This window comes from Coffea eugenioides, chromosome 11, assembly GCF_003713205.1.
Source record: "Coffea eugenioides isolate CCC68of chromosome 11, Ceug_1.0, whole genome shotgun sequence".
NCBI classification, from domain to species: domain Eukaryota; kingdom Viridiplantae; phylum Streptophyta; class Magnoliopsida; order Gentianales; family Rubiaceae; genus Coffea; species Coffea eugenioides.
In genome coordinates, this window is record NC_040045.1 from 34,409,946 (window position 1) to 34,435,719 (window position 25,774).

The 25,774-nt window shown below is 37.6% G+C and overlaps 3 protein-coding genes across 3 annotated transcripts; all 3 read left to right on the forward strand.

Annotated features, from left to right (window-relative positions):
• The first annotated feature begins 780 nt into the window (after positions 1-780).
• On the forward strand, positions 781-2,016 carry LOC113752363. The gene is made up of 3 exons (XM_027296479.1): positions 781-1,189; positions 1,304-1,557; positions 1,651-2,016. The coding sequence occupies exons 1-3, from the start codon at positions 781-783 to the stop codon at positions 2,014-2,016; spliced, it is 1,029 nt and encodes a 342-aa protein (XP_027152280.1).
• Positions 2,017-11,489: 9,473 nt separating this feature from the next.
• On the forward strand, positions 11,490-14,672 carry LOC113752364. Its single transcript, XM_027296480.1, has 5 exons — positions 11,490-11,982; positions 12,206-12,394; positions 12,837-12,947; positions 13,454-13,932; positions 14,035-14,672. The coding sequence occupies exons 1-5, from the start codon at positions 11,490-11,492 to the stop codon at positions 14,644-14,646; spliced, it is 1,884 nt and encodes a 627-aa protein (XP_027152281.1). The 3' UTR covers positions 14,647-14,672.
• Positions 14,673-21,645: 6,973 nt separating this feature from the next.
• Positions 21,646-24,969, forward strand: LOC113751646. Its single transcript, XM_027295731.1, has 5 exons — positions 21,646-22,252; positions 22,476-22,664; positions 23,104-23,214; positions 23,627-24,105; positions 24,208-24,969. Exons 1-5 carry the CDS (start codon positions 21,691-21,693, stop codon positions 24,817-24,819), a joined length of 1,953 nt encoding a protein of 650 aa, XP_027151532.1. The 5' UTR covers positions 21,646-21,690; the 3' UTR covers positions 24,820-24,969.
• The last annotated feature ends 805 nt before the right edge of the window (positions 24,970-25,774 follow it).

The following is a 25,774-nucleotide window of genomic DNA, read 5'->3' on the forward strand; positions in this document are numbered from 1 at the left end:
AGGAAATATGCGATATTAAACAACACCCTAGGGAGTCTCTTTATGAGTATTAGGAGTGATTTAAAAAATTGTGCATCAAGTGCCCTCAGCACTAAATAAGTGAGCAGTTGCTAATTCAATACTTCTATTAGGGTTTTCTTTTCCGAGATAGAAGCATTATTGATGCTGCAAATGGAGGGCCTTAGTCAACAAAAACTCGCAGCAGTTTAGTACACGAGAAGACGCTCCGACGCGTAAAGTGAATGAAGTGAAAACCTCGTATGTCCAGCAGCAATTGTCTGAACTAACATCATTGGTTAAACAGTTGGTCATAGGACAATCATCACAGGCCAGAGCATGTGGGATCTGTACCCACAGAGGACATCCTATGGACATGTGCCCAACGCTTCAAGAGGAGAGTATTGAGCAGACACACCTAACTGGTCATGCGCCCGCGCCAAGAAAGCAGTATGATCCATACTCTAATACGTAAAACTCAAGTTGGAGGAATCATCCGACCTTTAGTTATGGAGAAAATAGACAACATAATTTCACGTCAAATAGACAGCAAGGGTACCAATCCCGACCACAATCGTCCTCTTCCGATTCGGGACCCTCTTTGGAGGAGCTAGTAAAACAATTTGCTAAAGGCGCTGTTCAACGTCAGCAAAAGACGGATTCCGACATACAGGAGATAGGAATCAAATAAGTTAGATAGCAATCTCGATCAACCGTCTGGAATCTCAAGGCCAAGGAAAGTTGCCATCTCAACCTAAAGTAAACTCGAAGAATGTGAGCGCCATGACTTTGAGGAGTGGAAGAGAAGTAGAGGGGCCTAAACTCATGATTTCAAAGGATAAAAGTGAGGATCGAATCGAGAAGGAGCTTGAGAAGGAAGGAATAGGAAAAACAAATTCAGAGGTAACCCCTGAGCCAATGATTAAAATTCGGTCCAACTCACCATATTTTCCTAGCAAGTTGGAGAAATCGAAAAATCAAGATAAGGAGAAGGAGATTTTGGAGGAATTTTGTAAGGTAGAGATAAACATCTCCTTGTTGGAAGCCATTAAACAGGTCCCAAGATATGCAAAATTTTTGAAAGACTTGTGCGTCAATAGAAGGAGACTAAAAGGAGATGAAAGAGTTATCGTGGGGAAGAACGTGTCAGCCGTTCTTCAAAGGATACTCCCACCCAAATGCGGGGATCCAGGTATGTTCACTATCCCTTGTAGGATAGGAAGTACTTTTATTAGAAATGTCATGTTAGATTTAGGAGTATCAATTAATGTCATGCCAAAATGTATATATGCTTCTCCAAATCTAGGACCGTTGAAAGCAACGGGAATTATAATTCACTTGGCTGATCGAACGAATGCATACTCTGATGGACTAATTGAAGATGTTTTAGTTAAGTTTAATGAACTGATTTTCCCAACTGATTTTTATGCTTTGGACATGGATGATGACCATTCTCCAGACCCTTCACCTTTGCTATTAGGTAGACCTTTCTTAATTACAACACACACAAAAATTGATGTTAACAACGGCACTTTATCTATGGAGTTTGATGGGAAAATTGTGCATTTTAATATATTTGAAGCCAAAAAGTATCTTTCTACCTCTAGTTCTATCTCAGTTTTTACTATGAGTGTCATTGATCCTGTGGTATAGGAAGTTTTTGATATTGATAGTAGGAATGAGCTGGAAGGAGCTTTAACCGAGTACATGGAGTTGTCAATAACCCATGAAAAGGATGCAGACAGTGAATTGCAAAATATGGTCAGGGCATTACAATCCTTAGCAACCATAACAAGGTATGGGCTTGCTTCTATTTTTATGCCCGAACCTTACCAAAAATTATTGTCATCTATTGTGCAAGCACCAGTTCTAGAATTGAAACCCTTACCAGACCATCTGAAGTATGCCTACCTTAGCGACAATGAGACCCTCTCGGTGATTATCTCTGCTAAATTGTCACCGACCCAAGAGAATAAGCTGATTCGAGTTCTTAAAGATCATAAGAAGACAATATGGTAGACCATTACGAATATTAAGGGGATCAGCCCATCCGTGTGTATGCATAGAATCAAGTTTGAAGAAGAAGCTAAACCTATCCGACAAGCTCAAAAAGGTTGAACCCGCTCATGATGGAGGTGGTTAAGAAAGAAATACTTAAGTTGCTAGATGTAGGTATTATTTATGCCATATCAGATAGCGCTTGGGTAAGTCCAGTTCAGGCAGTTTCGAAAAAGACAGGAGTAATGGTAGAAGCTAATCAAGAGGGTGAGTTGGTTCTGATACGAAAATCCACTGGATGGTGGCAATGCATAGACTACCGCAAACTCAACGCCGTCACAAAAAAGGATAACTTCTCTCTCCCTTTCATTGATCGAATGATTGAACGATTGGCATGTCGAGCTTACTATTATTTTTTGGATAATTTTTTAGGTTATTTCCAGATCGCAATTGTACTGGACGACCAAGAGAAAACCACTTTCACGTGCCCGTTTGGAACCTTTGCATATAGACGAAAGCCGTTCGGGTTATGTAATGCCTCTGCTACTTTTCAGAGATGCATGATAAGTATTTTCTCTGAATATGTACAGAAAATTATAGAGGTGTTTATGGATGGTTTTAGCGTGTACGGTGATAGTTTTGATAATTGTCTTGACAATTTGAAACTAATTTTAAAGAGGTGCATAGAAACTAATCTAGTACTTAACTAAAAAAAATGTCATTTTATGGTTGAGTAAGGAATAATTCTAGGACATATAGTATCATTTAGGGGAATAGAAGTTGATAAAAGTTAAGATAGAGGTTATTTCTATTTTACCTTACCCCATAAGTGTGCGGGAAGTACATTTTTTTCTTGGACATGCAGGATTCTGTCGTAAATTCATCAAAGATTGCTTAAAAATTGGAGCACCTCTATTCAAACTGTTGCAAAAGGACATGACGTTCGAATTTGACCAGGATTGCAAAGAGGCATTCAATAAATTGAAGGAACCCCTAATCTCGCCTCCGATTATTCAACTCCCCGATTAGAATATCCCATTTAAGAGTATGTGTGACGCTAGTGACCATGCAATGGGAGCAGTATTGGAACAGAGAGTAGGAAAAGCAACCCACACCATCTACTCTACATCAAGGGCCCTGAATGGAGCTCAATTGAATTACTCCACCACAGAGAATGAGCTTTTAGCAGTTGTTTTTGCTTTAGAGAAATTCAGGTCATATTTACTAGGAGCTAAAATCATTGCATATTCTGATCATACAGTTTTGAGGTACCTGATGACGAAAAAAGACGCAAAATCAAGGCTAATAAGATGAATTTTGCTCCTACAAGAATTTGACCTTGAGATTAGGGATAAAAGAGGATCAGAGAAGTTGGTAGCTGACCATCTGAGCTACATACCAGTTGAAGAGGAGAATGTTCCATTGAGGGATACTTTCCCCAATGAACAATTATTTTTCCTTAGTTCTAAATTGCCTTGGTATGCTGATTTAGTCAATTACCTAGTAACTGGCAAATTACCTGCAGGATGGCCTAAAGCGAAGCGGGACAAGCTCAGGAGTGATACCAAACATTTCATATGAGATGGCCCGGACCTATGGAAGCAGTGTATAGATTAGATAATGTGAAGGTATTTAAGTAAAAATGAATACCATTCGATCCTAACTTTTTGTCACTCTTTTGCTTGTGGAGGTCACTTTGGACCAAAGAGAATAGCTCGGAAGATGCTAGAGAGTGGATTCTACTGGCCGTTGCTGTTTAAAGACACCTACACATTCTGTAAGTCATGTGAAAGATGTCAAAAAGTAGGTAACATTTCCCGTAGAGATCAGATGATTCAAACTTCCATGTTTTTTGTTAAAATTTTTTAGGTTTGAGGGATCGACTTTATGGGCCCTTTCCCTATGTCATTTGGTTTTCTCTATATAATACTGGCAGTTGATTATGTTTTCAAATAGGTGGAATCTAAAGCCACATGTATTAACGATCCGAGAGTGGTTTCAGATTTTGTCAAGTCCAATATTTTTGTGTGCTTTGGAATGCCAAGGCCATTGTTAGCGATAGGAAGACACATGGTGTCCTTCACAAAGTCTCTACATTATACCACCCTCAGACGAATGGCCAAACAGAAGTTTCAAATAGAGAAATAAAGTGTATCTTGGAAAAAATGGTATGACCCGATAGGAAGGATTGAAGGCAAAGATTGAAGACGCATTTTTGGCCTATTAGACAGCATATAAAACACCTATAGGAATGTCACCCTATAGATTGGTGTTCGGGAAGTCATGTCACCTGACAGTGGAGTTTGAACATTGAGCATTTTAGACAATAAAGCAGTGCAACCTGGATTTAGTAGAGGCGGGAGTTCATTGGAAGTTGGAATTACAGGAGTTAGAAAAAATCCGAAACGAAACATATGAGAACGCGAACATCTATAAAGAGAAAAATAAGGCTTTTCTTGACCAACAAATTTCTAAAAAGACCTTTATTGTTGGCCAAAAAGTCCTTCTATACCAATCGCGGCTTAAGTTGTTTCCAGGTAAATTACGTTCTCGTTGGATTGGCCCTTTTATAGTCACTAACATTTTTCACTATGGTGTAGTAGAAATACAAAGTTTAAAGACCGAGAAGAAGTTCGTTATCAATGGACACCGTCTTAAACTCTATTATGAAGGGTCACCAGTAGAAGAGGAAGAAATGTTGCACCTTGAAGACCTGTCTCACGAGAGTTAGAGAGCGATTGATAATGTCTAATCAAAGACGTTAAAGAATGGCGCTTATTGGGAGGCAACCCAATTTATTTTAGTCGTTTTTTTAATTCTATTTGATAGTTTAATATGTTTCTCTTAGAGTTTCTGCAAATTTTTGGTTTAATTTTCTGTTTTTGATAATCAGTTAATGCCTTTCCCGACATGAGCTGCCCGCGCCAACTAGGCACATGGTAACTCTCAATTCAACGGATATTCATTAGCAGGGTTCCTACCCTCATCACGTGCCCACGTCAACTGGGCACATGGTAATGTGCAATTCTCAAGTCTTCATCAGAAGGATTGCTACTGACATGACGTGCCCGCGTTAACTAGGCACGTGGTAATTCTCAATTCAACGGATCTTCATCAGAAGGGTTGTTACCCTCATGATGCGCCTGCGTCGTGTCCTAGGGAAAGGTATAAAAAAATTTTTTTGTTTAATTTTGAACTTTGAATTCTCGTTCGTTGTTTTTTTTTTTAAAAAAAAAAAACGCACGTTTTCTTTCTTCCTTCCCCTTTCTTTCTTCTTCTTTTCTTCCTCCCATATTTTCTCTTTTTGTCTTCTTGACCGCAACCACTAATGCCCCCCGCCAGTCTCGCCGCCCTTTCTCACGCGCCCGCCACCCGGATCGGCCAACCCCAACACTTGCCGCGTCCGTAGTCGTCATCTTTCCCCTCGCTCGCGGCACCCTTCACTCCAATCCTCACCACTCGCCGTCTGCTCCTCTGTCCTCCGCCACAGGCCAGCCACTGCTCGGGTTGGATGATACCACTAGTCGTTGCCTATCGCACCATTACGACCAATCCCAGCCTCCACAGCCGCCTCTCGGACCAAACGTACGCCAGTGCTACCACCTCAGTGGCCACCGCACCAACTCACGGACTCTAGCCGCACGCTAGCCACAGGTCGATACTGCAAGTCGTCGCCTTTCCTTCTGTCGTCCGTGTAGCCCTCCTCCGCACTCACACTTGCCGCCGCATTGACTATTATTGGGTGGAATATTTGACTTCCCTCTTACTTGGCTGAATTACTAGAAGTACACTACTTCTTTCTGGAGTATCAATTTGTGGAGTCTATTTCTGGACCCATTTGAGGATTATTTGCTACATTATCGATTGGTTGAATTGACTAGCATTGGTGGGAATGATTTGACTATTGATTGAAGTGCTGCGTTTTGCGCTGGTTTAATTACACATTTAATTGTCAAACTGGGAGCCATCAATACTTGTTGAGTTGATTACTGGTTTTATTCGACGTAGTGCTACACTTGGTTTATCTGATTGCTATATTCATTGAACTTTTAGTTCATTGTTGATTCTCTAGTGGGTGTTGGAATCTTTGTCTCTCTAGTTGACTGAGTTATTTTGGGAAGCCAATGGTTAAGCCGAGATTCACTTCTAAATCTAGAACCCCTAAAACTCAACCTACTACGCCCTAACCCACCATTCCTGTGAATGAACCAACCAACTAGTCTTTCTCTTCCAGTGTATGGACACGTCTAGGTAGGGGCAAGGGTGTCCATGTTTCTACACCTTCCCATTTTGAGGGCCACCTAAACTTCACGAGGGCCGTCGATAAACAAAGATATGCTCAATGTTGTGAGTGGCGGATCATCCCTTGTAAATGCCTTGACAAACTCACCATAGGTGCCTTGGGTATTGAGGAGGAAGTCCATCGAATGTTTACTGCTATCGGTTGGAGGCCATTTATTGACATTTTTTGCCCTGCGTTTGTCGAACTAGTTAGGAAATTCTATGCTACTTTTGAGTTTGAATTGCCCATGGGATATACCGCTGCCACTCCAAATGTGATCTGAATTTGTTTAATGGGTTAGGAGTTCAGTTTCTCTATCACTCAGTTTAATTTAGCATTTGAGTTTATTAATTGAGAATATGCTGAGTCTAGGGAGTACGCTGAGAGTGCCTGCGATTACGTCGAGCTATTTTTCTCCCGCTACTCGGACATTTGGAAGGACATTTCAGTTGACGGAGATCGCTACGACCCTAGCAGGTCAAGGAGTTCTTATATCAAAGATCCGGCCTCTCGTGTTGTTCAGTGATTCTTAGCCTACAGCTACTCGGGTTGAAAGGATAGCTCTGGGATATTCTCTAGACCCGAGTTCTTTTTTATTTGGTGCATGAAGAACAACGTTAAAGTGAATTTGGGTTGTTGGCTGGCTTCCCAATTTAATACGGTCTTAGCCAAGAAAAATAAGCCGTTGATACTCGGGCCGTTTATCACGCATTTGGCAGTGCGGTTGGGGGTTCTTGATCTTCAAAACTGTGATCTCCATATGGCCTGTGATATGGAGTTTCTAGATGAGGATTGTTTAGAGAAAATGGGACTGGTCGAGCGCGCTAATAGGGTCTACCAATTTACACTCCCAGTTCCCATTCGAGCGCCAGGACGATGCCCCCCTACACATGCCGGCCCCTCTTCTATCCCTGGATTTGACGATTATGCGACCGGACCCTTAATTTCAGTGCCCCCTACACCACTGCCCGTTGACGCTGAGTGGCGATATCTACGGGCATAGGTTCATCATATGGACGAGCGGGTGACAAATATTGATGTTCAGGTGGCCCAGATGTCCTAGAATTTGGCAGCCTACTTCCACCATGTTGGCTTCACTCCGCCTTTTCCTCCTATCCCTTAGCCACCGGGGCTTGCCACCACCTGTTCAGGGAAGTGTCATTGTCCTACTTACTTTTGTTCTTGTTTTTCGGCTATCATTGAGGACAATGTAGCAACTAGGTATGGGAGGAGAGCTGTGGTACAGCTACTATTGTGCTTTTTAGATTTTTTTTCCCTTTTATTTTTTGTTATTTGTTATGTTTTATTTTATTTTATTTTTTTTAAGCTTTTGTCAATGATTGACATTGTTATGATTTGTCTTAAACTGACGATGGTTGGAACTCTAATTTTCCTATTGTCAAGTTTTAATGATAAAAGTGCATCAAGTTAAATTGGCCGTGTCCAGGAATGTCTCTTTGGTGAATATCCGTGATTTTGTGACTTTTATAATTTTTGGTTAACTGTTCTAGGCATAGGGAATAACTGCTTGGCATTTTTCATGTGAACTGGTCCAATTATCAATCTTAGTTCTCTATGTTTAAGGCGATAAGGCAAGCTGATGTTTTTTTGTGTGCTCTCTTGAGTTGTTTGGTTGTATGCTTGTGAATAAAGTCGGTTGTACTCCGCTGGTTATCACTACTGAGTAACCGGGGGTTTTCATCAAAAGTGTCGATCCTCGCATCAAAAAGTAGTGATACCTATGAGTAGGTGGTCCTGCAGCAATAGGAATTGAGTAACCGGACTCTTTCATCTGACAAATGTTGGGGTTCACGTCAAAAGGTTCTAATGGCTCAAGACTAAGCCATTTATTTATTAAAAAAAAAACAAACAAAAGAAGTTAATAGTTGAGAGTATTGGGGTTAATGTCATCCTGCTGATCTATGGGTTTAATGTTGAGATTTTGATTAATGGTTGGATCATTGGCTGATAAATGTTAATCGAACCTTCCCTCTTCTTAGGATAGTTAACCATAAATGGGAAGAGTCCTAGATTTGGAAGCTAACTGAGAGGGTGTTTCTTGGGTCTCGACCATTGATGCTTGATGTGTGTTCTTAGGGTATCTTGGCAATAGGTAGATGGGTAATAATCATTGTCGGGAGTCGGTATAGATTTGTTGTTCTCATACTTAAGGACAAGCATGAATTAGGTGTGGGGAGAATTAATAGGTCGCAATTTTGTCATATATTTTATAATTAATTCCCTTTCATTATATTACCAAATGTGCATTAACTGGCAAATTTTATTCACTTTTAGAAATTGTGCTGATCACAGGAAATTGGAATAAAATATTGTAAAAAGGAGCAAATTCCTCACTACATTTGCTATTTGACGTGCCCGTGTCAAATCAAGATTCAGGAAACACGGGAATGGCTCGTGACATCAATCAAGCAATTGAAAGTGCAACGCCGGACCCCCGAATATTCCATTATTGATTGTCTGATTTGAATTGACATAGGTAGTTTAGCTAGAATAAGAAATCGATTAATTAGGAGATTTCCTTGCCGTGGTTATGGCTGAAGATAGGAAATAGAATTCAATTAGGAAACAAAAGATTCCACACTGAGTCTTTTGAGCAGGTCAGCCGCCACAAGCAAGGGGACAGCTTCCTTTTGCTTTTAGTCTTGTTCTGGCTCAAAGGATAGGAAGGTTTGACTTTGGTCTTGTTTCTCTTCTTTGGAGTACTCGAGCGGAATTATTCATCCAATTTTTGAGAATGCAATCAACAATTAACTCAACAATTTTGCGCGGGATTTTTTTAACTGAGATGAACTAAGTTTTTATTTCTAGTCAAGGAACAATAGAGGATTTGGTTCGATTTAAATTATGAGATCGAATTGATTTTACTTTTCCTATTATTTTCTGGTATTCGTATATTTCCTGCTCTATTTTCTTATTTAATTATCCTGGGCTCGGATATTAGATTAATTCAATAACCTAAAACCAATTAAAATAATTGAATCCATAATTGTTTGGTTATTCTAAGGTAGTGGTAACTGATGTGATTGGGATTATGTTAGAAAAATATACGGACTAATTTGTAAAGAACCCTCGTAGCGTGTTGTTTGGTTAAAACAGGGTTTCTCTAAATCTTAAAGCAATTGAGAAATTGAACTCTATGGTCGTACTTAGGGTTATTTTGCAATTAGGGCAATAACTAACGGTTGTACCTTGGCTATCGATAATTAAGGAGAAATTAATTGCCATCGCTTGTTTGGCAGTTATAACTTGTTTATCAGTTTATAAGTGGAATTATTCTTGCATCGATGATCAATTAAGAGAACCATTTCCGAAGTTGCTTCTTGACTAGAGCCTGTCCAATATAATTTGAGTCTTTACAATTTGCCATTCATTTTTTTTATCTATTTATTTAATTCAAGCAGTCTAATCTATTTTTGTAAAACCCCCCTTATTTTGAACTCTAGGAGGAACAAATTAATCTCAGTCCCTGAAGATTCGACCCTACTTACCACTAGATACAAAATTTGTATTTAATTTGAGTAGAAATTTATTTTTGCATAGGCTTGACAACCTGTCAAAAAAGCATGGGCTACGTTCATTATCTGCAATTAATTAAATATTCGGTAAGTATTAATAATTAAGATAAAGATGCCTAAAAAATTTAGGTCTAGTGGTTAAAGTTAAATTCACAGGACTTAAAAGTCTTGGCTTCCATTTCTTAGATTTCACTCTTTCCTACTAGAAAAACTAAAAAATAATAAAAAAAAAGATTTAGATGATAACATGAGTTAACCTAATAGTGAAAGCGTCGAGACTCATTTTATGTAAAAAAGTATTACGCCATTTAAGTTGCACCTCCGGTAAGTTGACTCTTTTCTCGTAGATTGGAAATTCATCTTAAAGGCACTAAGTCCCCAACGTTTGGTGCCTTTTGGATTTTTTCCTCCCTAGAATTATTTTTGTTGCACTTTGCCTCCTATTATTAAGTCACATTAGCTTTTACCATTAAAAACTATTTAAGGTTTCAATTTTACCTTATCTCCATTTTCCTCTATTCTTCTTTTTCCTGCCCAAGTTTTTCATGTCACCCATTTCTAATGATACTCATCCTTTTTTTTTTTTTAAGAAAATCAAGAATTGAGTTCCCAAGAAAAAATCTAACTATATCAAGTAAATTCAAAACTTTGCTATTGTTAAACATATTCTTTCTCAAATTGTGAAAATCAATTTTACACATATCAAGTAAATTTTGGTAAGATATCTATTTTACATATATCATGGAAATTTGAATATTTCAATAGAAAATTTTGTTGCAAAACTTGGATGGTATTCTTTTTTTGCTAATTATTTTATGACTTATTTTATGCATGAAATGTTTTGATTTTAGATTCTAGAATATATTTCAGGAGCATGTGATTTTCTTAAATGGTCAGATTCCATTTTAAGAAGTACGGACATCTTCCCGAGACAAAAAAAAATGGATATTCTCCAACATTGTTTCCACTAATTATTATTTTGAAGTCATCTCTTTTTTGCTCAATCGTTAGTGTTGACCGTTAGTCAATGGGTAAAAATGCAACAAAAATAATGTAAAAAGAGTGGTCAACGTTTCATTCTTTTATGCTTGCACAATTTAGCTATTGCCTAATGTAGTAGTATACCACGTTTCTTTAATGTACAGCTTTATTCTTGGCTTTTGTTTGGGTCCAATATTATTCTTTCCTTGTGCTTCAAGGTCGATACAATAAAGTAGGCGTTAGTGTACCAGAAGCTTGGTAGTTGGTGGGGTCTGAGACTCGAAGCTTCCTTTATCACATTTTGGTGTTCCGTTGATGGCCAATGTTCTAGCTTCTTTCCAGATTTTATGTTTTATGTTTAGCTGGTAATTAATTAAATTGCATCAAAGCCATTTTAGTTTAGATTTTTATGGAATTTATTGATAAGTTCGTCTGGTTAAACATTTTCAAAAGACTTCTTTGGACTTTCCAAGGTCCTGGTAATCGTACGTTGTAGTGCATTTCTAACTTTCCACTTTTGGCACTACAGCAATTCCTTGCTTGTTATTTCCTCCATGCTTTTCTTTTGTTGAGTGGTACATTACCACTTTGGCATTTCGTATATATGAAATGCTGGTGCTATAGATGGATGATTTACTTGATATAGCACACTCTCATGAGAACCTTTGAAGAATTTTTTCCTGTCCCTATCCAACATGGCAAGCTCAAGAATCAATGAGTATCGGAGCATCCGGTCTGCTGCTTATAAAGCAGTCTTAGAGGGAAAAAAACAGCCAGTAGAAACCTTTCGCAGTTTCTGGAGGGAAGAAGGTGTGAAACCACTTGATAAATGTGGTGATACTGTTCTCCATTTTCTGGCCATTTACGGAAATGTGGCTGCTTTCAGATTACTTCTCCAGGATGGTCTTGTGACCAGTGAAAATCTGAAGGCAAAGAATGTCAATGGCGACACTGCATTGCATGAAGCTGCAAGATTTGGCCACAAGGATGTTGCGGAGATCATGTTAAGGACAGAAAAGGATTTAGCGTATGAGAGAAACAAACTGGGTGAAACCCCTCTTTTTGTGGCTGCTGCATGTGGGAAAAAGGAAGTTTTCTCACTTCTGGAAACGTACATCCGTGATTGCACGATGAGGAGGAATGATGGATGCACAATCCTTCATGCTGCTGTCATTGGAGAATGTTACAGTAAGCTTCTCTATCAAGTAAAATTTTGATTGTCTCTGAAAAAGTAATCAAGTTTGTTGCTGAATTTGAACTCTATGCTTGTTCAGTTTATCAGATTCTGCTGTCTTATCTTTTGTCTCTAAGTCTGTGCTGGTGGAATATGATGTGGGATTTTGTTGCATTAAATGTTAGTCCTTTTCAAGTTTACGTCTTCCTACATGTTTCGCTCTATTGTATCAAACAGGTTTGGCAATAGGCATATTGGAGTGGTATCCAGATCTTGCTAGCAAACGTGATGAAAAAGGAAAAACTGCTTTACATCTTTTGGCTGCAAAACCAGAGTCCTTCAGGAGTGGTTCTGCCTACACGCTCAGAGATGTTGGGACGAAGTCCCTCATTCCTCTGCATATACTCCGAGCTATAATCTATTGGTGTAAGTGCTGTATTATTACCCACATGCAAGTTGCAACATAATTCTTTTCCCAGACTTAAGAGACATTCGAATTTCTTCAAGTACTTAAGTACTCTACCCGCAAAGTTGATTAGGCAAATTGACAATAATCATTAGGCTGAATGTGCTATGGTTTTGAAGTCAATGAAGATCTTATCAAGCATATGATTATTCCCCTCCCCGACATTGGGGACAAAAGTTTTTAACTAATTTTTACTGTAGTATTTCTGGTCACATGCTTTTGTGCTTAGCCTGGAAACCTTGTTAAAAATCATCTAATTTGGTGTTTAATGGTTTTGGGATCCATGGAGAAGCAATTTGAACTACCATTTTATCTGCCAGCCGGTTTTTTCGAGGAAGCAGGCTTTAAATGCCCTCAAAATTTTGAAAGAGTGATACTACCAGTTCATTGTGTTGCTGGCAGGTATTCCGGTCATGTACAAGGAATCAGAACCTGTCAATAGTGCAGAAGAACCAAGCAATTCAGCTTCCATTCATAAAGTGAACAGATCTTCTTTTGCCAATTTTATCTTGGGTAAAGCATCTTGTACCTACTTCATATGCACTCATGCTAGTGATGACAGAATATGTTGATAAAATTTTGTTTTCCCAAATTCTTCTTTTGAGAGTTGAAGCATAGTCTTGTCCAGCCTACCTTCGTAGTTGCAACAACATGTTGTTTCCTTTGAGTAAATAAGTTTCTTTTTCATGCCTAAACAATGTAAGATCGAATTTAGTTTTCAAGTGGTATTAAGCTTGGCCTGCATGCTCTCTTCAATTTCCTTTTATTTCACACATCTTTTAATCATCGGCATGTCCTAGAAAAAGGTATAAACAAGCAATTGCAAGTCTAGAAATTCGTTTTGGCCAATTGAACCTCTTCAAACTGTTTCTCTTTAAGAACCGAGGAGATTTGTGCCAATATAACAGATTCTAAGAAGAACAAAAAGCCTAGGACATGTAATGCATCTCCCGGACCCAACCGCCCACGTTGGAGTTACTCATTAATAGTTTATCCAATTTGGTGTATTTGCCCTCTAGGTTTTCCTTGGCTTAAAGAAATTGATGATGCAAAGCAAAGCCATGCAGTTGCACTAATGCTTGCAGAAAGGTTAATCAGAAGAGAAGATTGGAGCTACTATGTGCATGCAGAGGACAAAGATCTTGAAGTCAGCCAGTTTGGGATATCATCAGAAAAGAAAAATAGGCTGCCAGATCCACTAATACAAGCAACGAGACTGGGCATCATTGAGGTAGTTCAGGAAATCCTCAGTGTCTACCCTGAAGCTTCGTATACCTTCGATGGAAAAGGAAGGAATATACTGCAAATTGCAGTGAAGGAGAAAAAATGGGTCTTGTACGACTACTTGATGACTAGTGGTACTAACATGGACAGGATGCTAAGTGCAATTGATCACGAAGGAAATAGCATTATACATCTCGCAGCACGCCTGGAATCCCCTCCCAGTACTCCCCCTGGAGTTTTTCAGCAAATGATGTGGGAAGTCCTCTGGTTTAAGGTACCAAATTAAATTAATATCAGTATTGCATTGCCTGTTGTATATTGTTTAATTTTCTTTTCCGGACTATTTGCAACTTATGATTGATCTTTGGCTTAACAGCGGGTGCAATATGACTCTTATCCATATCTCTGGGAACTACAAAATTCTGATGGGAAGACAGCAAAACAAGTATTCGAGACGAATCATGCAAGTCTACGCGAAAAGGCTGAGGAAACTGTGAGAGCATTGGCCAACAGTGTGTTGATTGTGTCTGTCCTCATTGGTACCATAAACTTTGCTGCAATTTTTACCGTACCCGGAGGTTTCGATCAAACGACTGGCGAGGCCATTTTTCTCAAGAACCGGCACTGGGAATTCGGCTTGTTGATGTTCTACTTAGCTGGAGGGCTGTTCTCCTCTCTGTTCACCATGGGGACCCTGCTTGTGATTATCTTTTTGCGATTTGAAACTGACGATTTTTATGTTTCCCTGCCCTGCTACTATGTGATGGACATGATTTCCATCTTCTACTCCGCGGTCTTCACAATCGTAGCATGTTGCCAAGCATTAATAGTGCAGAAAGTTGTGATTACCGACTTCAGACCCCTTGTGGTGTTCTTCTTTATCTATGGTCTGATAGGCCTTGTGCTCATGGAAACATCGTATGTGATATTCGACTATGTGTATCACCTAATTCGTTATTGCCTTTGTTATAGAGGGCGACAATCTTAAGCTCTGCCCTTGTTTATTCATGTCAATTTTGTGTAGACTGAAAAAGTTTGTGCAAGTTTGTAAAGAATTTTTGCTTGTCATCTATTGATTTAGGTGAATTTCTTATAGGGAAAAAACCGAGTGAAGAATGTTACAATAAACATGTTCATGAATAAAAGCTGAAATCCAACTCGAATACCACCATAATGAATTTTGATATTCATCTTGAAAACCAATTAGCAATAAATTTACTAACTCAGGATCTTAAAAAAAGAAAAAAACACTCGAGATCTTATAAATTCGACTAAAAGTTCTTTTGGAAGCCAATGCCTTGAAGCAGAACTACCTTATGTAAGCTCACGCCCACAAAATATTAAATGCTTTCATTCTTTTGATTTCCACTACATACCTCCAAATGATGTCAAATTCACACACATAGATATCTCACTTGTCTATAAACTTCTAAGAGTGTTGAATTTAGGATACATCATCCTGGACCACTTTCCTGTTAATATACTGGAGCTTGTTCATTTGAACTACTTGGCTCTTAGGATTTATAACCTTCGAAAGCTACCACCCTTGTCTAAACTATGGAACCTAGAAGCCTTCATTGTTGTTACAGAAAAGGGACAAAATGTGACTTTACCAGAAGATATTCAGCAAATGGTAACGGTGAGGCATTTGCATTATTCAGGGGAGCTGGAATTTGAAAGTGCATGTTTGAGTTCTTCAACTCCCTTTGTGCTGTACAATCGACAAACTATCTCTTAGGTACATCCTTCAAGTTCTATACATGAGGTATTGGCAATAATGCCCAATCTTGTAAACTCAGGATGCCATTTAACATTATCAGATGCCATGAAACATGCTCAGTTCCCTGATCTTTCCAGATTAAGAATGCTAGAAACGTTCAAATTTGATTAACAAACTTTAAATATGTAAAATTCTTTTTTCCTCAACCTATTAAGTTTCCTCCAAACTTGAAGAAGCTGACTCTGGTAAGTAGTCATGTAGACTGGAAAGAAATGTCAATCATTGGGATGCTACCAAACTTAGGGGTTCTCCAAATATGGGACAATTTCTTCAATGCTTGGGAAGTGATGGATGAGGGTTTTTCTCATCTCAAGTTCTTGAAACTTTCAAACACTAATCTCCAAGAATGGAGCGCCTCAAGTAGCAGCTTCTCTTGCCTCCAGCATTCTCTTGCCTCCAGCAGTTGGTGCTAGATGGATGTTCAAATTTGGAGGAAATTCCCTCTAGCTTTCGAAGCATCGATAGACTAGAGACAATTGAGGTGTATTATTCATCATGGTCTGTTGCAGATTCAGCTAGGCAAATTCAAGATTCATAGTGGTACATGGGAAACTGTGGATTGAAAGTCTTGATTCACCCTCAGTTCGAAGAGCAATAAAGGAGCTTTCCTGTAAATCATTTGAAAATAATGTATCTTGTTTAAATTGAATTGAGTGTCCATTTGATTTCCATCATTTGGTCGTTATATTGTAGTGTTTGAAAAAGATGTGATATTGTCTATGCAGTTCAGCCTTCCAATTATTATTTCTCTATTTTCATATGAATTGAATCAAAGGGTCTCCTATTTTTTGTCAGGTTTCTCAATCTGCTAGTTGTGATCCTATCTACACTTTAGCTTGTGGAGTTGTCTATTCTATCTAAGTTATATCTCTTTTTCTGTAGTACAGCTTAATTCTTATGTCTTCAGATCCTCGTGATTTACCAGCAACTTATAATCCTGTAAACCACTCCTACTACTGCCCCCCAAAAATATTTTAATAATATTGATAAAATTTCACTATATCCAAACAATTCTAAATATACAAAAAAATTTTAAAAAAATAAAATCTACGATATTTTCTTCTTCTATATATCACCGTCACCTACCACTACCACTACCACCCCCACCCCACCACGGCCACCACCCTTCTTCCTCCTCCCTCTCTTTCCTCTTCATCCCCTCCCCTCCCCCTTCCCCCCATACCCCACCCCTCCCCTACCCTCCGATCTAGCCTTGACCAGATCACAGAAGGTCGCGTGACCTTCTGGTCGCTATTTGGTCAAGGCCAGATCGCGGAGAGGGGAGGGGAGGGGTAGGGTGTGGTAGGAAAGGGGAGAGGAAGAGTAGGGAGGAGGAAGGAAGAGGAGAAAGAGGGAGGAGAATGGGAGAAGGAAGAGAGAGGGGGTGGTGGCAGTGGTGGGTGGTCGTGTTAATTTTTAAAAAATAACCTAAAAAGTTTTTAAAATTTAAAAATATCCCAAAATATATCTCAAAAACACCACTAAAAACGTTTACAGTAAAAATTTTTCATATACATTGGTACATTAAAATATTTTAAAAATACCTACAAAAATAAATAATCTAGACGGAGCCATTGATAAACTTCCTGGATGTTGTGTAATTAAACTCTAGCATGCTGCGGTGTAAGTTAGAATCTAAGCCTTCAAGGGAAGAGGGGAAATATGTGGCCTTAAAAGTTGAAAAGGGGATCTCAAAATTACTTGGCTGATATCCCTATTCGTTCAATTGGATTTGGTGTTTAATTTTCCAATTGATAAAGAACTTGAATTTCCATCTCAATTGGTATTGATAGAGCTGATCTAAATAATTTGATTAGAATTCCTTAAGAAACTTCCATGATATATGTTGTCTAATAACAACTCCTCTTTTGATGAGAGCCACCAAAACTGAAGTTGGCATATGAAACAGGATTTTCAAATTAATTTGGTGGAAATATTTGGGAAACCTCAAATTGTCTGTTAACATCTTCTGTCATGCTTGGCTTGGTATTGATGTGAGACCTTGAAATCGAATTAGATTCATGAAATATTTGTTAAGACGGGGTTTGAGGTATGGATGGTCAAAGTTCTAAAATATTTGAAGCTTATGGTGTAAAAATCGAGTCAAGGGGAAAAAAATACCAAGTCAAGAGTGTAACAATAAACATGTTCATGAATAAAAGCTGAAATCCAGCAAGAAATACCACCATAAAGAATTTGATATGCATTTTCAAAACCAATTAGCAATAAATTGACTAACTCAGGATCTTATTTGGAAAAACATTGAAAAAAATTCAAGATCCAATGCCTTATCATCTGCCTTAACCCAACATATTTTAAAGTTTACTGTTATGTTATTCTAAATTTGAAAATCAATTTATGAAGCCCTTAAAGAACAATTTTTACATTTAAAATATTGAATAAACATGTACAAGCAGTGACGGAGCCAAGACCTAAAGTTAGCGGGGACAACCGTATATTATTGGGCAATATAATAGTTGGATTGATAATCAACTATATTACTGGTAGTTGGAGTTGTTAGGGTTCAAAACAATTATCTTAGTGGTTTGAGCAACTACAAAATGCAAAAATGTCTAATTTCTTATATGATATGTAATGTGTTGCATTACTTATTGATAGTTAGCATAAAATGACTAATCTTAAGAAATCTAGTGTGGCCAATAAATTTGTCAAATCCAAAGTTATCTAGCAAAATTCTCTTATATATGTTCCCAGAAAAGCAAAAATTAGAATTAACAATTTCACTCATTTTATTTGTTAGTTGAATAAACTATTAGCATTTCACAAAATTATATGCATAATTAAGTAGCATTAAATTGCAATGCATTCAATATCCAAAATAAGTTACACAATCACAAATCATCCAAGAGTGAGTAGTTCAATCAACTAAATAAAAGAGTAATGGTATAAGGTAATTCAAATTTAGTAAAGCAAAAAAAAAAAGAAGAAGAAATGTTCTAAGTGTATTTTTCTTTGTTCTTCTTTCCCCATAATTAGCTCTTTTCTCTTTTAAACATTTTAAATGTAATTGGCTATCCCTTCCATATTACTCTCAATCTAATATGGGATTATTTGACTTTGAATACATGTATTATCTTGTTTCTTATTTTTTGGATTTTATTCACTTCTTTCTTATTATATATGAAATTTTGATTAATTTAAATTTAGTAAGTACCCCTTATTATTTTATTTGAGGGGGTGCAATATACAAGTTTTGTAATTTGAAGATGTGCAAATTATTAAACTATATTGACGTTAAAATGCAATGGATAATGTTTTAAGGTATAAAAGAGTGTTCTGAAAATTCGAGGGAGGGCAATCGCCCACCCTCAAATGTATATAGCTCCGCCATTGTGTTCAAGAATCACTTTCTTTAAAGAATTTTACCAAAAAAAAAAGTAAACAAGAAAGCTCAGCTCATTTTTATAGATTAACTTGCATCAAGTTTAATGTAAAGTCAGCTGCAAAATAGAAGCAAATAAAAAGGATAAATCACTAGTGGTTTTGTACATTATTTCATGACCCCCTAAAATTTTAAAATATTCAAATATTTTCCTGTGACTTTATGTAAAGTGGATATTTAATGGAAATAAATATATCTAATATCGTCAGTTGACATGTCAACATTACCTTACTTAAGGATAAAAGAGAATATGGGTCTAATCGCTTTGCATAAGGTCATAGAAAAATCATGTAGATATATGCAAAATTGTGAGGAGTTAAGTGAATATTCTAATTTTATTACACGCGTTTATAAAATGCACTAATTAGAGGTGTTTTTCATCCATTTTCACTTTACATGAAAGCATAAATTCATGAGAGTCATGTGACAATATGCAAAATGAAAAAGGGTTCATAGTATTTTATTTAAAAAAAAGTGAACGGTTCTGATTGTTTAATAATGAAAACTAAAAAGCCTATGAGTTGACCATTTCTCAAATCAATGTTCATTTTTCAACACTAAGTTATGGAGTATTGGCCATAATTGACTATGGCTTGTTGTACGTGGAATTTTTCCGGGCACCAAATTTTGTCAACTAAAGGTTCATAGCCTCTAGAAAAGTAAAAAACTTCAAAGCCTGGCAAATCCCTTCAACGTTCTACTCTGCAATCTGCATAGTGCAACCTAGCCTTTAGTTCTTCTATGGCAACCATAGTAGTAGGAGGAGTTTCGGGTGAAGTTTCATCAAGAATTTAAGAGAGGCAGCCCCGTCTTTGGGAAGAAAAATTGAACGGTTTTGATGATGAGACAACTGAATTCTAGAAGGGCTTGCAGGGAAAGAAGCAATTTGGCAGTTGTGGGGATGGCAGTTTGGCAGCAAGATTGTACAACGGCCCACGAATTATTTATGATCATTTGTAGTTGGATTAGCAAAACATGCACACCTGTCCATACTTATTGATTTCAAGCTTATTAATGGGCCAGCTTTGCAAAGGGCCTCTCAATTGATTTTTTGGGCCGGCTTCATAAAGAACATACTGCAAAAGTAGTCCTCAGATGCGCATTGTGCTTTCTTTGTCCCTCGCATGCTAGACATATTATCCCAATATCAAATATACTTCTTTTAGTTTTTGTTCTATTTTCTCAATAAGATCTTGCATGCACCGCCTCTTCCTTTTGTTGAAAAAAAATGAAAACATACGTATTCTTACTTTTATTCCACAATTTTATAAAACATGATACTTATGCGAACTTTTTCAAGCAAAAAGTGGATGAGTTTGAAATTTTGAACCTACCTGTTATAATTTTGAAAATGTTGGTGGATCACAAAAAATGCCTTTTAAATATAGGATCATAATTTTATCTCTGACACATATTGATTAAATAGTATGAACTACATTCATTCTTTGCAATTAATTAAATATTTGGTAAGAATTAATAATTAAGATAAAGATGCCCAAAAGGTTTTTGTCTGATGGTTGAAATTAAATTCAGAGGACATAAAAAGATCTTTGCTCCCCGCTTCTTAGATTTCACCTAAGAAGATTTAGATGATAACATGAGTTGACTTAATAGTGAAAACGTCGAAACTCATTTTATGTAACAAACTATTACGCCATTTAAGTTACTTGCACCTCCTATAAGTTGACTCTTTCTCGTAGAATGGAAATTCACCTTAAACTTAAAGGCACTAAGCTCCCCCAACGTTTGGTGCCTTTTGGATTTTTTCCTCTCTAACGTTATTGTTATTGCACTTTGCCTCCTATTATGAAGTCACATTAGCTTTTACTATTAAATGATCTTTAAAGTTTCAATTTTACCATTATCTCCATTTTCCTCTATTCTTCTTTTTTCTGTCCAGGTTTTTCATTTCACCCATTTCTAATGATATTCATTTTTTTTAGAAAATCAAGTATTGAGTTCCCCAAAAAAAAATCTAATCATATTAAGTGAATTCAAAACTTTGCTATTGTTAAACATATTCTTTCTAAATTGCGCAAAATCAATAAATGAAGGTAGGACACAAGTTTTGGTAAGATATCTCTTTTACACGTATCATGGAAATTTGAATATTTCAATCGAAAATTTTGTTGTAAAACTTGGATGGTATTCTTTTTTTACTAATTATTTTATGGCTTCTTTATGCATGAAATGATTTGATTTTAGATTATAGAATATATTTCAAGAGCATGTGATTTTCTCAAGTGGTTGGTTGGATTCCATTTGCAAGGAGTACGGAGAAACTCCCGAGAGAAAGAAACAATAATTGGATATTTTCCAATATTGTTTTCACTAATTATTATTTTGAAGTCATCAACATCTTTTTTGCTCAATCATTAGTGTTGACCGCTAGTCAATGGGTAAAAATGCAACAAAAATAGACTGTGTTCCGATGGTAAGTTCAAATGACACCAAACAACTTTTTATTCTTTTATGCTTGCAAAATTTGGCTGGTAGCTTTATTCTTGGCATTGTTCTTTCCTTGCGTTTGAAGGTCAATACAGTAAAAGTAGGCGTCAGCGTACCAGAGGCTTGGTAGTTGGTGGGGTCTGAGACTAAGAGCATCCTTTATCACATTTTGGAGGGGCCAATATTCTAGCTTTTAAACCATTTAAAACCATTTTGTAGGATTCTCTAAAATCGTGGTAATCATTTTAGTGTTTGTGGTAATCTTTTTAGTGTTTTTTTTATGTCCACCTTTAGCACTAAAGCAATTCCTTGCTTGTTATTTCCTCCAAGCTTTTCTTTTGTTGAGTGGTACCTTACCACTTTGGCATTTCGCATACACGAAATTCTGATGCTATATATGGATGATTTACTTGATACAGCACTCTCATAAGAACCTTGAAGAATATTTTTTTTTTCTGTGGCTATCCAAAATGGCAAGCTCAAGAATCAACGAGGATAGGAGCAACCGATCTGCTGCTTATAGAGCAGTCATACAGGGAAAAAAACAATCAGAAGAAACCTTTCGCAGTTTCTGGAGGGAAGAAGGTGTGAAACCACTTGATAAATTTGGTGATACTGTTCTCCATTTTCTCGCCATTTACGGAAATGAGGATGCCGTCAGATTACTTCTCCGGGATGGTCTTGTGACCAGTGAAAATCTGAAGGCAAAGAATGTCAATGGCGACACTGCATTGCATGAAGCTGCAAGATATGGCCACAAGGATGTTGCGGAGATCATGTTAAGGACAGAAAAGGATTTAGCGTATGAGAGAAACAAACTGGGTGAAACCCCTCTTTTTGTGGCTGCTGCATGTGGGAAAAAGGAAGTTTTCTCACTTCTGGAAAAGTACATCGGTGATTGCATGATGAGGAGGAATGATGGATGCACAATCCTTCATGCTGCTGTAATTGGAGGATATTACAGTAAGCTTCTCTATCAAGTAAAATTTTGATTGTCTCTGCATAAGTAATCAAGTTTGTTGCTGAATTTGAACTCTATGATTGTTCAGTTTATCAGATTATGCTATCTTATCTTTTGTCTCTAAGTTTGTGCTAGTGGAATATGATGTGGGATTTTGTGGCATTAAATGTTAGTCCTTTTCAAGTTTACTTCTTCCTACATGTTTCGCCCTATTGTATCAAACAGGTTTGGCAATTGGCATATTGGAGTCGTATCCTGATCTTGCTGGCAAACGTAATGAAAAAGGAAAAACTGCTTTACATCTTTTGGCTGCAAAACCAGAGTCCTTCAGGAGTGTTTCTGCCTACACGCTCAGAGATCTTGGGACGAAGTCCCTCATTCCTGTGCATATGCTCCGAGCTATAATCTATTGGTGTAAGTGCTGTATTATTACCCACATGCAAGTTGCAACATAATTCTTTTCCCAGACTTAAGAGACATTCGAATTTCTTCAAGTACTTAAGTACTCTACCCGCAAAGTTGATTAGGCAAATTGACAATTATCTTTGGGCTGAATGTGATATGGTTTTGAAGTCAATGCAGATCCTATCAAGCATGTGATTATTCCCCTCCCCGACGTTGGGTGACAAAAGTTGTAAACTAATTTTTACTGTAGTGTGTTCTGGTGACATGAATTTGTGCTTAGGCTGGAGACCTTGCCAAAAATCATCTAATTTAGTGTTTCATGGTTTTGGGATCCATGAAGAAGCAATTTGAACTACCATTTTATCTGCCAGCTGGTTTTTTCGAGGAAGCAGGCTTTAAATGCCCTCAAAATTTTGAAAGAGTGATGAGTTCGTTGTGTTGCTGGCAGGTATTCCGGTCTTGAACAAGGAATCGCAACCTGTCAACAGTGCAGAAGAACCAAGCAATTCAGCTTCCATTCATAAATTGGACAGATCTTCTTCTGTCAATTATATCTTGGGTAAAGCATCTTCTTGCATCTACTACATATGCACTCATGCTAGTGATGATAGAATATGTCGATAAAATTTTGTTTTCCCAAATTCTTCTTTTGAGAGTTGAAGCATAGTCTTGTCTAGCCTACCTTCGCAGTTACAAGAACGTCTTATTTCCTTTGAGTAAATTAGTTTCTTTATCATGCCTAACCCATGTAAGAATTTAGTTTTCAAGTGGTTTTCAATTGCAAGTCTAGAAATTCATTTCGGCCAATTGAACCTCCTCAAACTGTTTCTTTTTAAGAACCGAATAGATTTGTGCCAAAATAATAGATGCTAAGAATAACAAAAAGCCTAGGACATGTAATGGATCTTGAAGTACTCATTAATGGAGTTACTCATTAATGGTTTATCCAATTTGATGTATTTGCCCTCTAGGTTTTCCTTGGCTTAAAGAAATTGATGATGCAAAGCAAAGCCATGCAGTTGCACTAATGCTTGCAGAAAGGTTAATCAAAAGAGAAGATTGGAGCCAATATGTGCATACAGAGGACAAAGATCTTGAAGGCAGCCAGTTTGGGATATCATCAGAAAAGAAAAATAGGATGCCAGATCCACTAATACAAGCAACGAGACTGGGGATCATTGAGGTAGTTCAGGAAATCCTCAGTGTCTACCCTGAAGCTTTGTATACCTTCGATGGAAAAGGAAGGAATATACTGCAAATTGCAGTGGCGGAGAAAAAATGGTTCTTGTACGACCACTTGATGACTAGTGGTACTAACATGGACAGGATGCTAAGTGCTATTGATCACGAAGGAAATAGCATTATACATCTCGCAGCACACCTGGAATCCCCTCCCAGCACTCCCCCTGGAGTTTTTCAGCAAATGATGTGGGCAGTCCTCTGGTTTAAGGTGCCAAATTAAATTAATACCAGTATTGCATTGCCTGTTGTATATTGTTTTATTTTCTTTTCCAGACTATTTGCAACTTATGATTGATCTTTGGCTCAACAGCGGGTTCAATATGACTCTTATCCATATCTCTGGGAACTACAAAATTCTGATGGGAAGACAGCAAGACAAGTATTCGAGACGAACCATGCAAGCCTACGCGAAAATGCTGAGAGAACTGTGAGAGAATTGGCCAACGCTGTGTTGATTGTGTCTACCCTCATTGGTACCATAAACTTTGCTGCAATTTTTACTGTACCTGGAGGTTTCGATCAAAAGACTGGAGAGGCCATTTTTCTCAGCAACCGGCACTGGGAATTCGGCTTGTTGATGTTCTACTTAGCTGGAGGGCTGTTCTCCGCTCTGTTCACCATGGGGACCCTGCTTGTGATTATCTTTATGCGATTCGAAACTGAGGATTTTTATCTTTCCCTGCCCTTCTACTATGTGACGGACATGATTTCCATCTTCTACTCCGCGGTCTTCACAATCGTAGCATGTTGCCAAGCATTAATAGTGCAGAAAGTTGTGATTACCGACTACACACCCCTTGTGGTGTTCTTCTTTATCTATGGTCTGATAGCCCTTGTGCTCATGGAAACATCATATGTGATATTCGACTATAAGTATTACCTAATTCGTTATTGCCTTTGTTATAGAGGGCTAGAATCTTAAGCACTGCCCTTGCTTATTCATGTCAATTTCATGTAGACTGAAAAAGTTCTGAGCAAGTTTGTGAAGAACTTTTGCTTGTCATCAGTATTAATTTAGGTGTCATCCGTTCAGACTGTTTGAACAATGAAATCTGAAAAGCCTGTTAGTTGACCTTTTCTCAAATCAATACTCAGCACATAATTGATTATGACCTGGCGTAGGTGAAATTTTTCCAGGCAAAATTTTGTCAATGAAAGGTTCATAGCTTCTAGAGAAGCTAACTTCTTCAAGGCCTAGCAAATTACTTTTTAACATTCAACTACTGTGCATAGTGCATTCTAGTCGTTTCCTCTCACACCACCACAAAGTAATGACGCCTGTAGTTCTGCCATTTGTAAACTGACCATTTACTCAATCTAGCAATCAACATAACTAAGCAGAAATTGTAGCAGACAAGTGGTAGGACAATGGCAATTCTAGATCTGAAAAGAACAAAAAAGAACAGTATACTTTGTGAAAATTGTGGGAGAGGAAGAATTTAGAGCTCCTTTTGGCTGTTTCAATACTAAAATATCAAAATTTTAACTAGCAGCTAGCAGCAAAAAGTTTCGGATGATCATGAAACACTTTCAGTAAATGGGACTAAATATATCAAGCGAAATTCTATGATTCCTTTCTTGGAAGTGCAAGTGCAAAGATAAAGAAGAAAATGGAATTTCCAATCTAGTGAATGATAATGACCTTCAGATCATAAGTTCCAAATCGGAGTTTATCCTCCACCTTAATTTTCATAACTGATTTTTCAACTGAGTCACCGCAGCGCTGCACTTCAATCATCTGCAAGGTAGATACCTCCACAAAATCAATGGGAACATCGTTGAGCTTCTCACATTTTTGTAACACCAGCTGCTCAAGTTTAGGCATGTGATCTTCACTGGCAATCCATTCAGCAATGTTTAGATTGTCTAATTTCAAG

Coding starts and splice junctions, on each gene's coding strand:
- LOC113752364 (XM_027296480.1), top strand. CDS start 11,490: ATGGCAAGCTCAAGAATCAATGAGTATCGGAGCATCCGGTCTGCTGCT. Junction 11,983..12,205: donor TGTCATTGGAGAATGTTACA/GTAAGCTTCTCT, acceptor TGTATCAAACAG/GTTTGGCAATAGGCATATTG. Junction 12,948..13,453: donor TTTTGCCAATTTTATCTTGG/GTAAAGCATCTT, acceptor TTTGCCCTCTAG/GTTTTCCTTGGCTTAAAGAA.
- LOC113752363 (XM_027296479.1), top strand. CDS start 781: ATGACTTTGAGGAGTGGAAGAGAAGTAGAGGGGCCTAAACTCATGATT. Junction 1,190..1,303: donor ACCCAAATGCGGGGATCCAG/GTATGTTCACTA, acceptor CTCCAAATCTAG/GACCGTTGAAAGCAACGGGA. Junction 1,558..1,650: donor TGGAGTTTGATGGGAAAATT/GTGCATTTTAAT, acceptor CCTGTGGTATAG/GAAGTTTTTGATATTGATAG.
- LOC113751646 (XM_027295731.1), top strand. CDS start 21,691: ATGATTTACTTGATACAGCACTCTCATAAGAACCTTGAAGAATATTTT. Junction 22,253..22,475: donor TGTAATTGGAGGATATTACA/GTAAGCTTCTCT, acceptor TGTATCAAACAG/GTTTGGCAATTGGCATATTG. Junction 22,665..23,103: donor CCGAGCTATAATCTATTGGT/GTAAGTGCTGTA, acceptor TGTTGCTGGCAG/GTATTCCGGTCTTGAACAAG.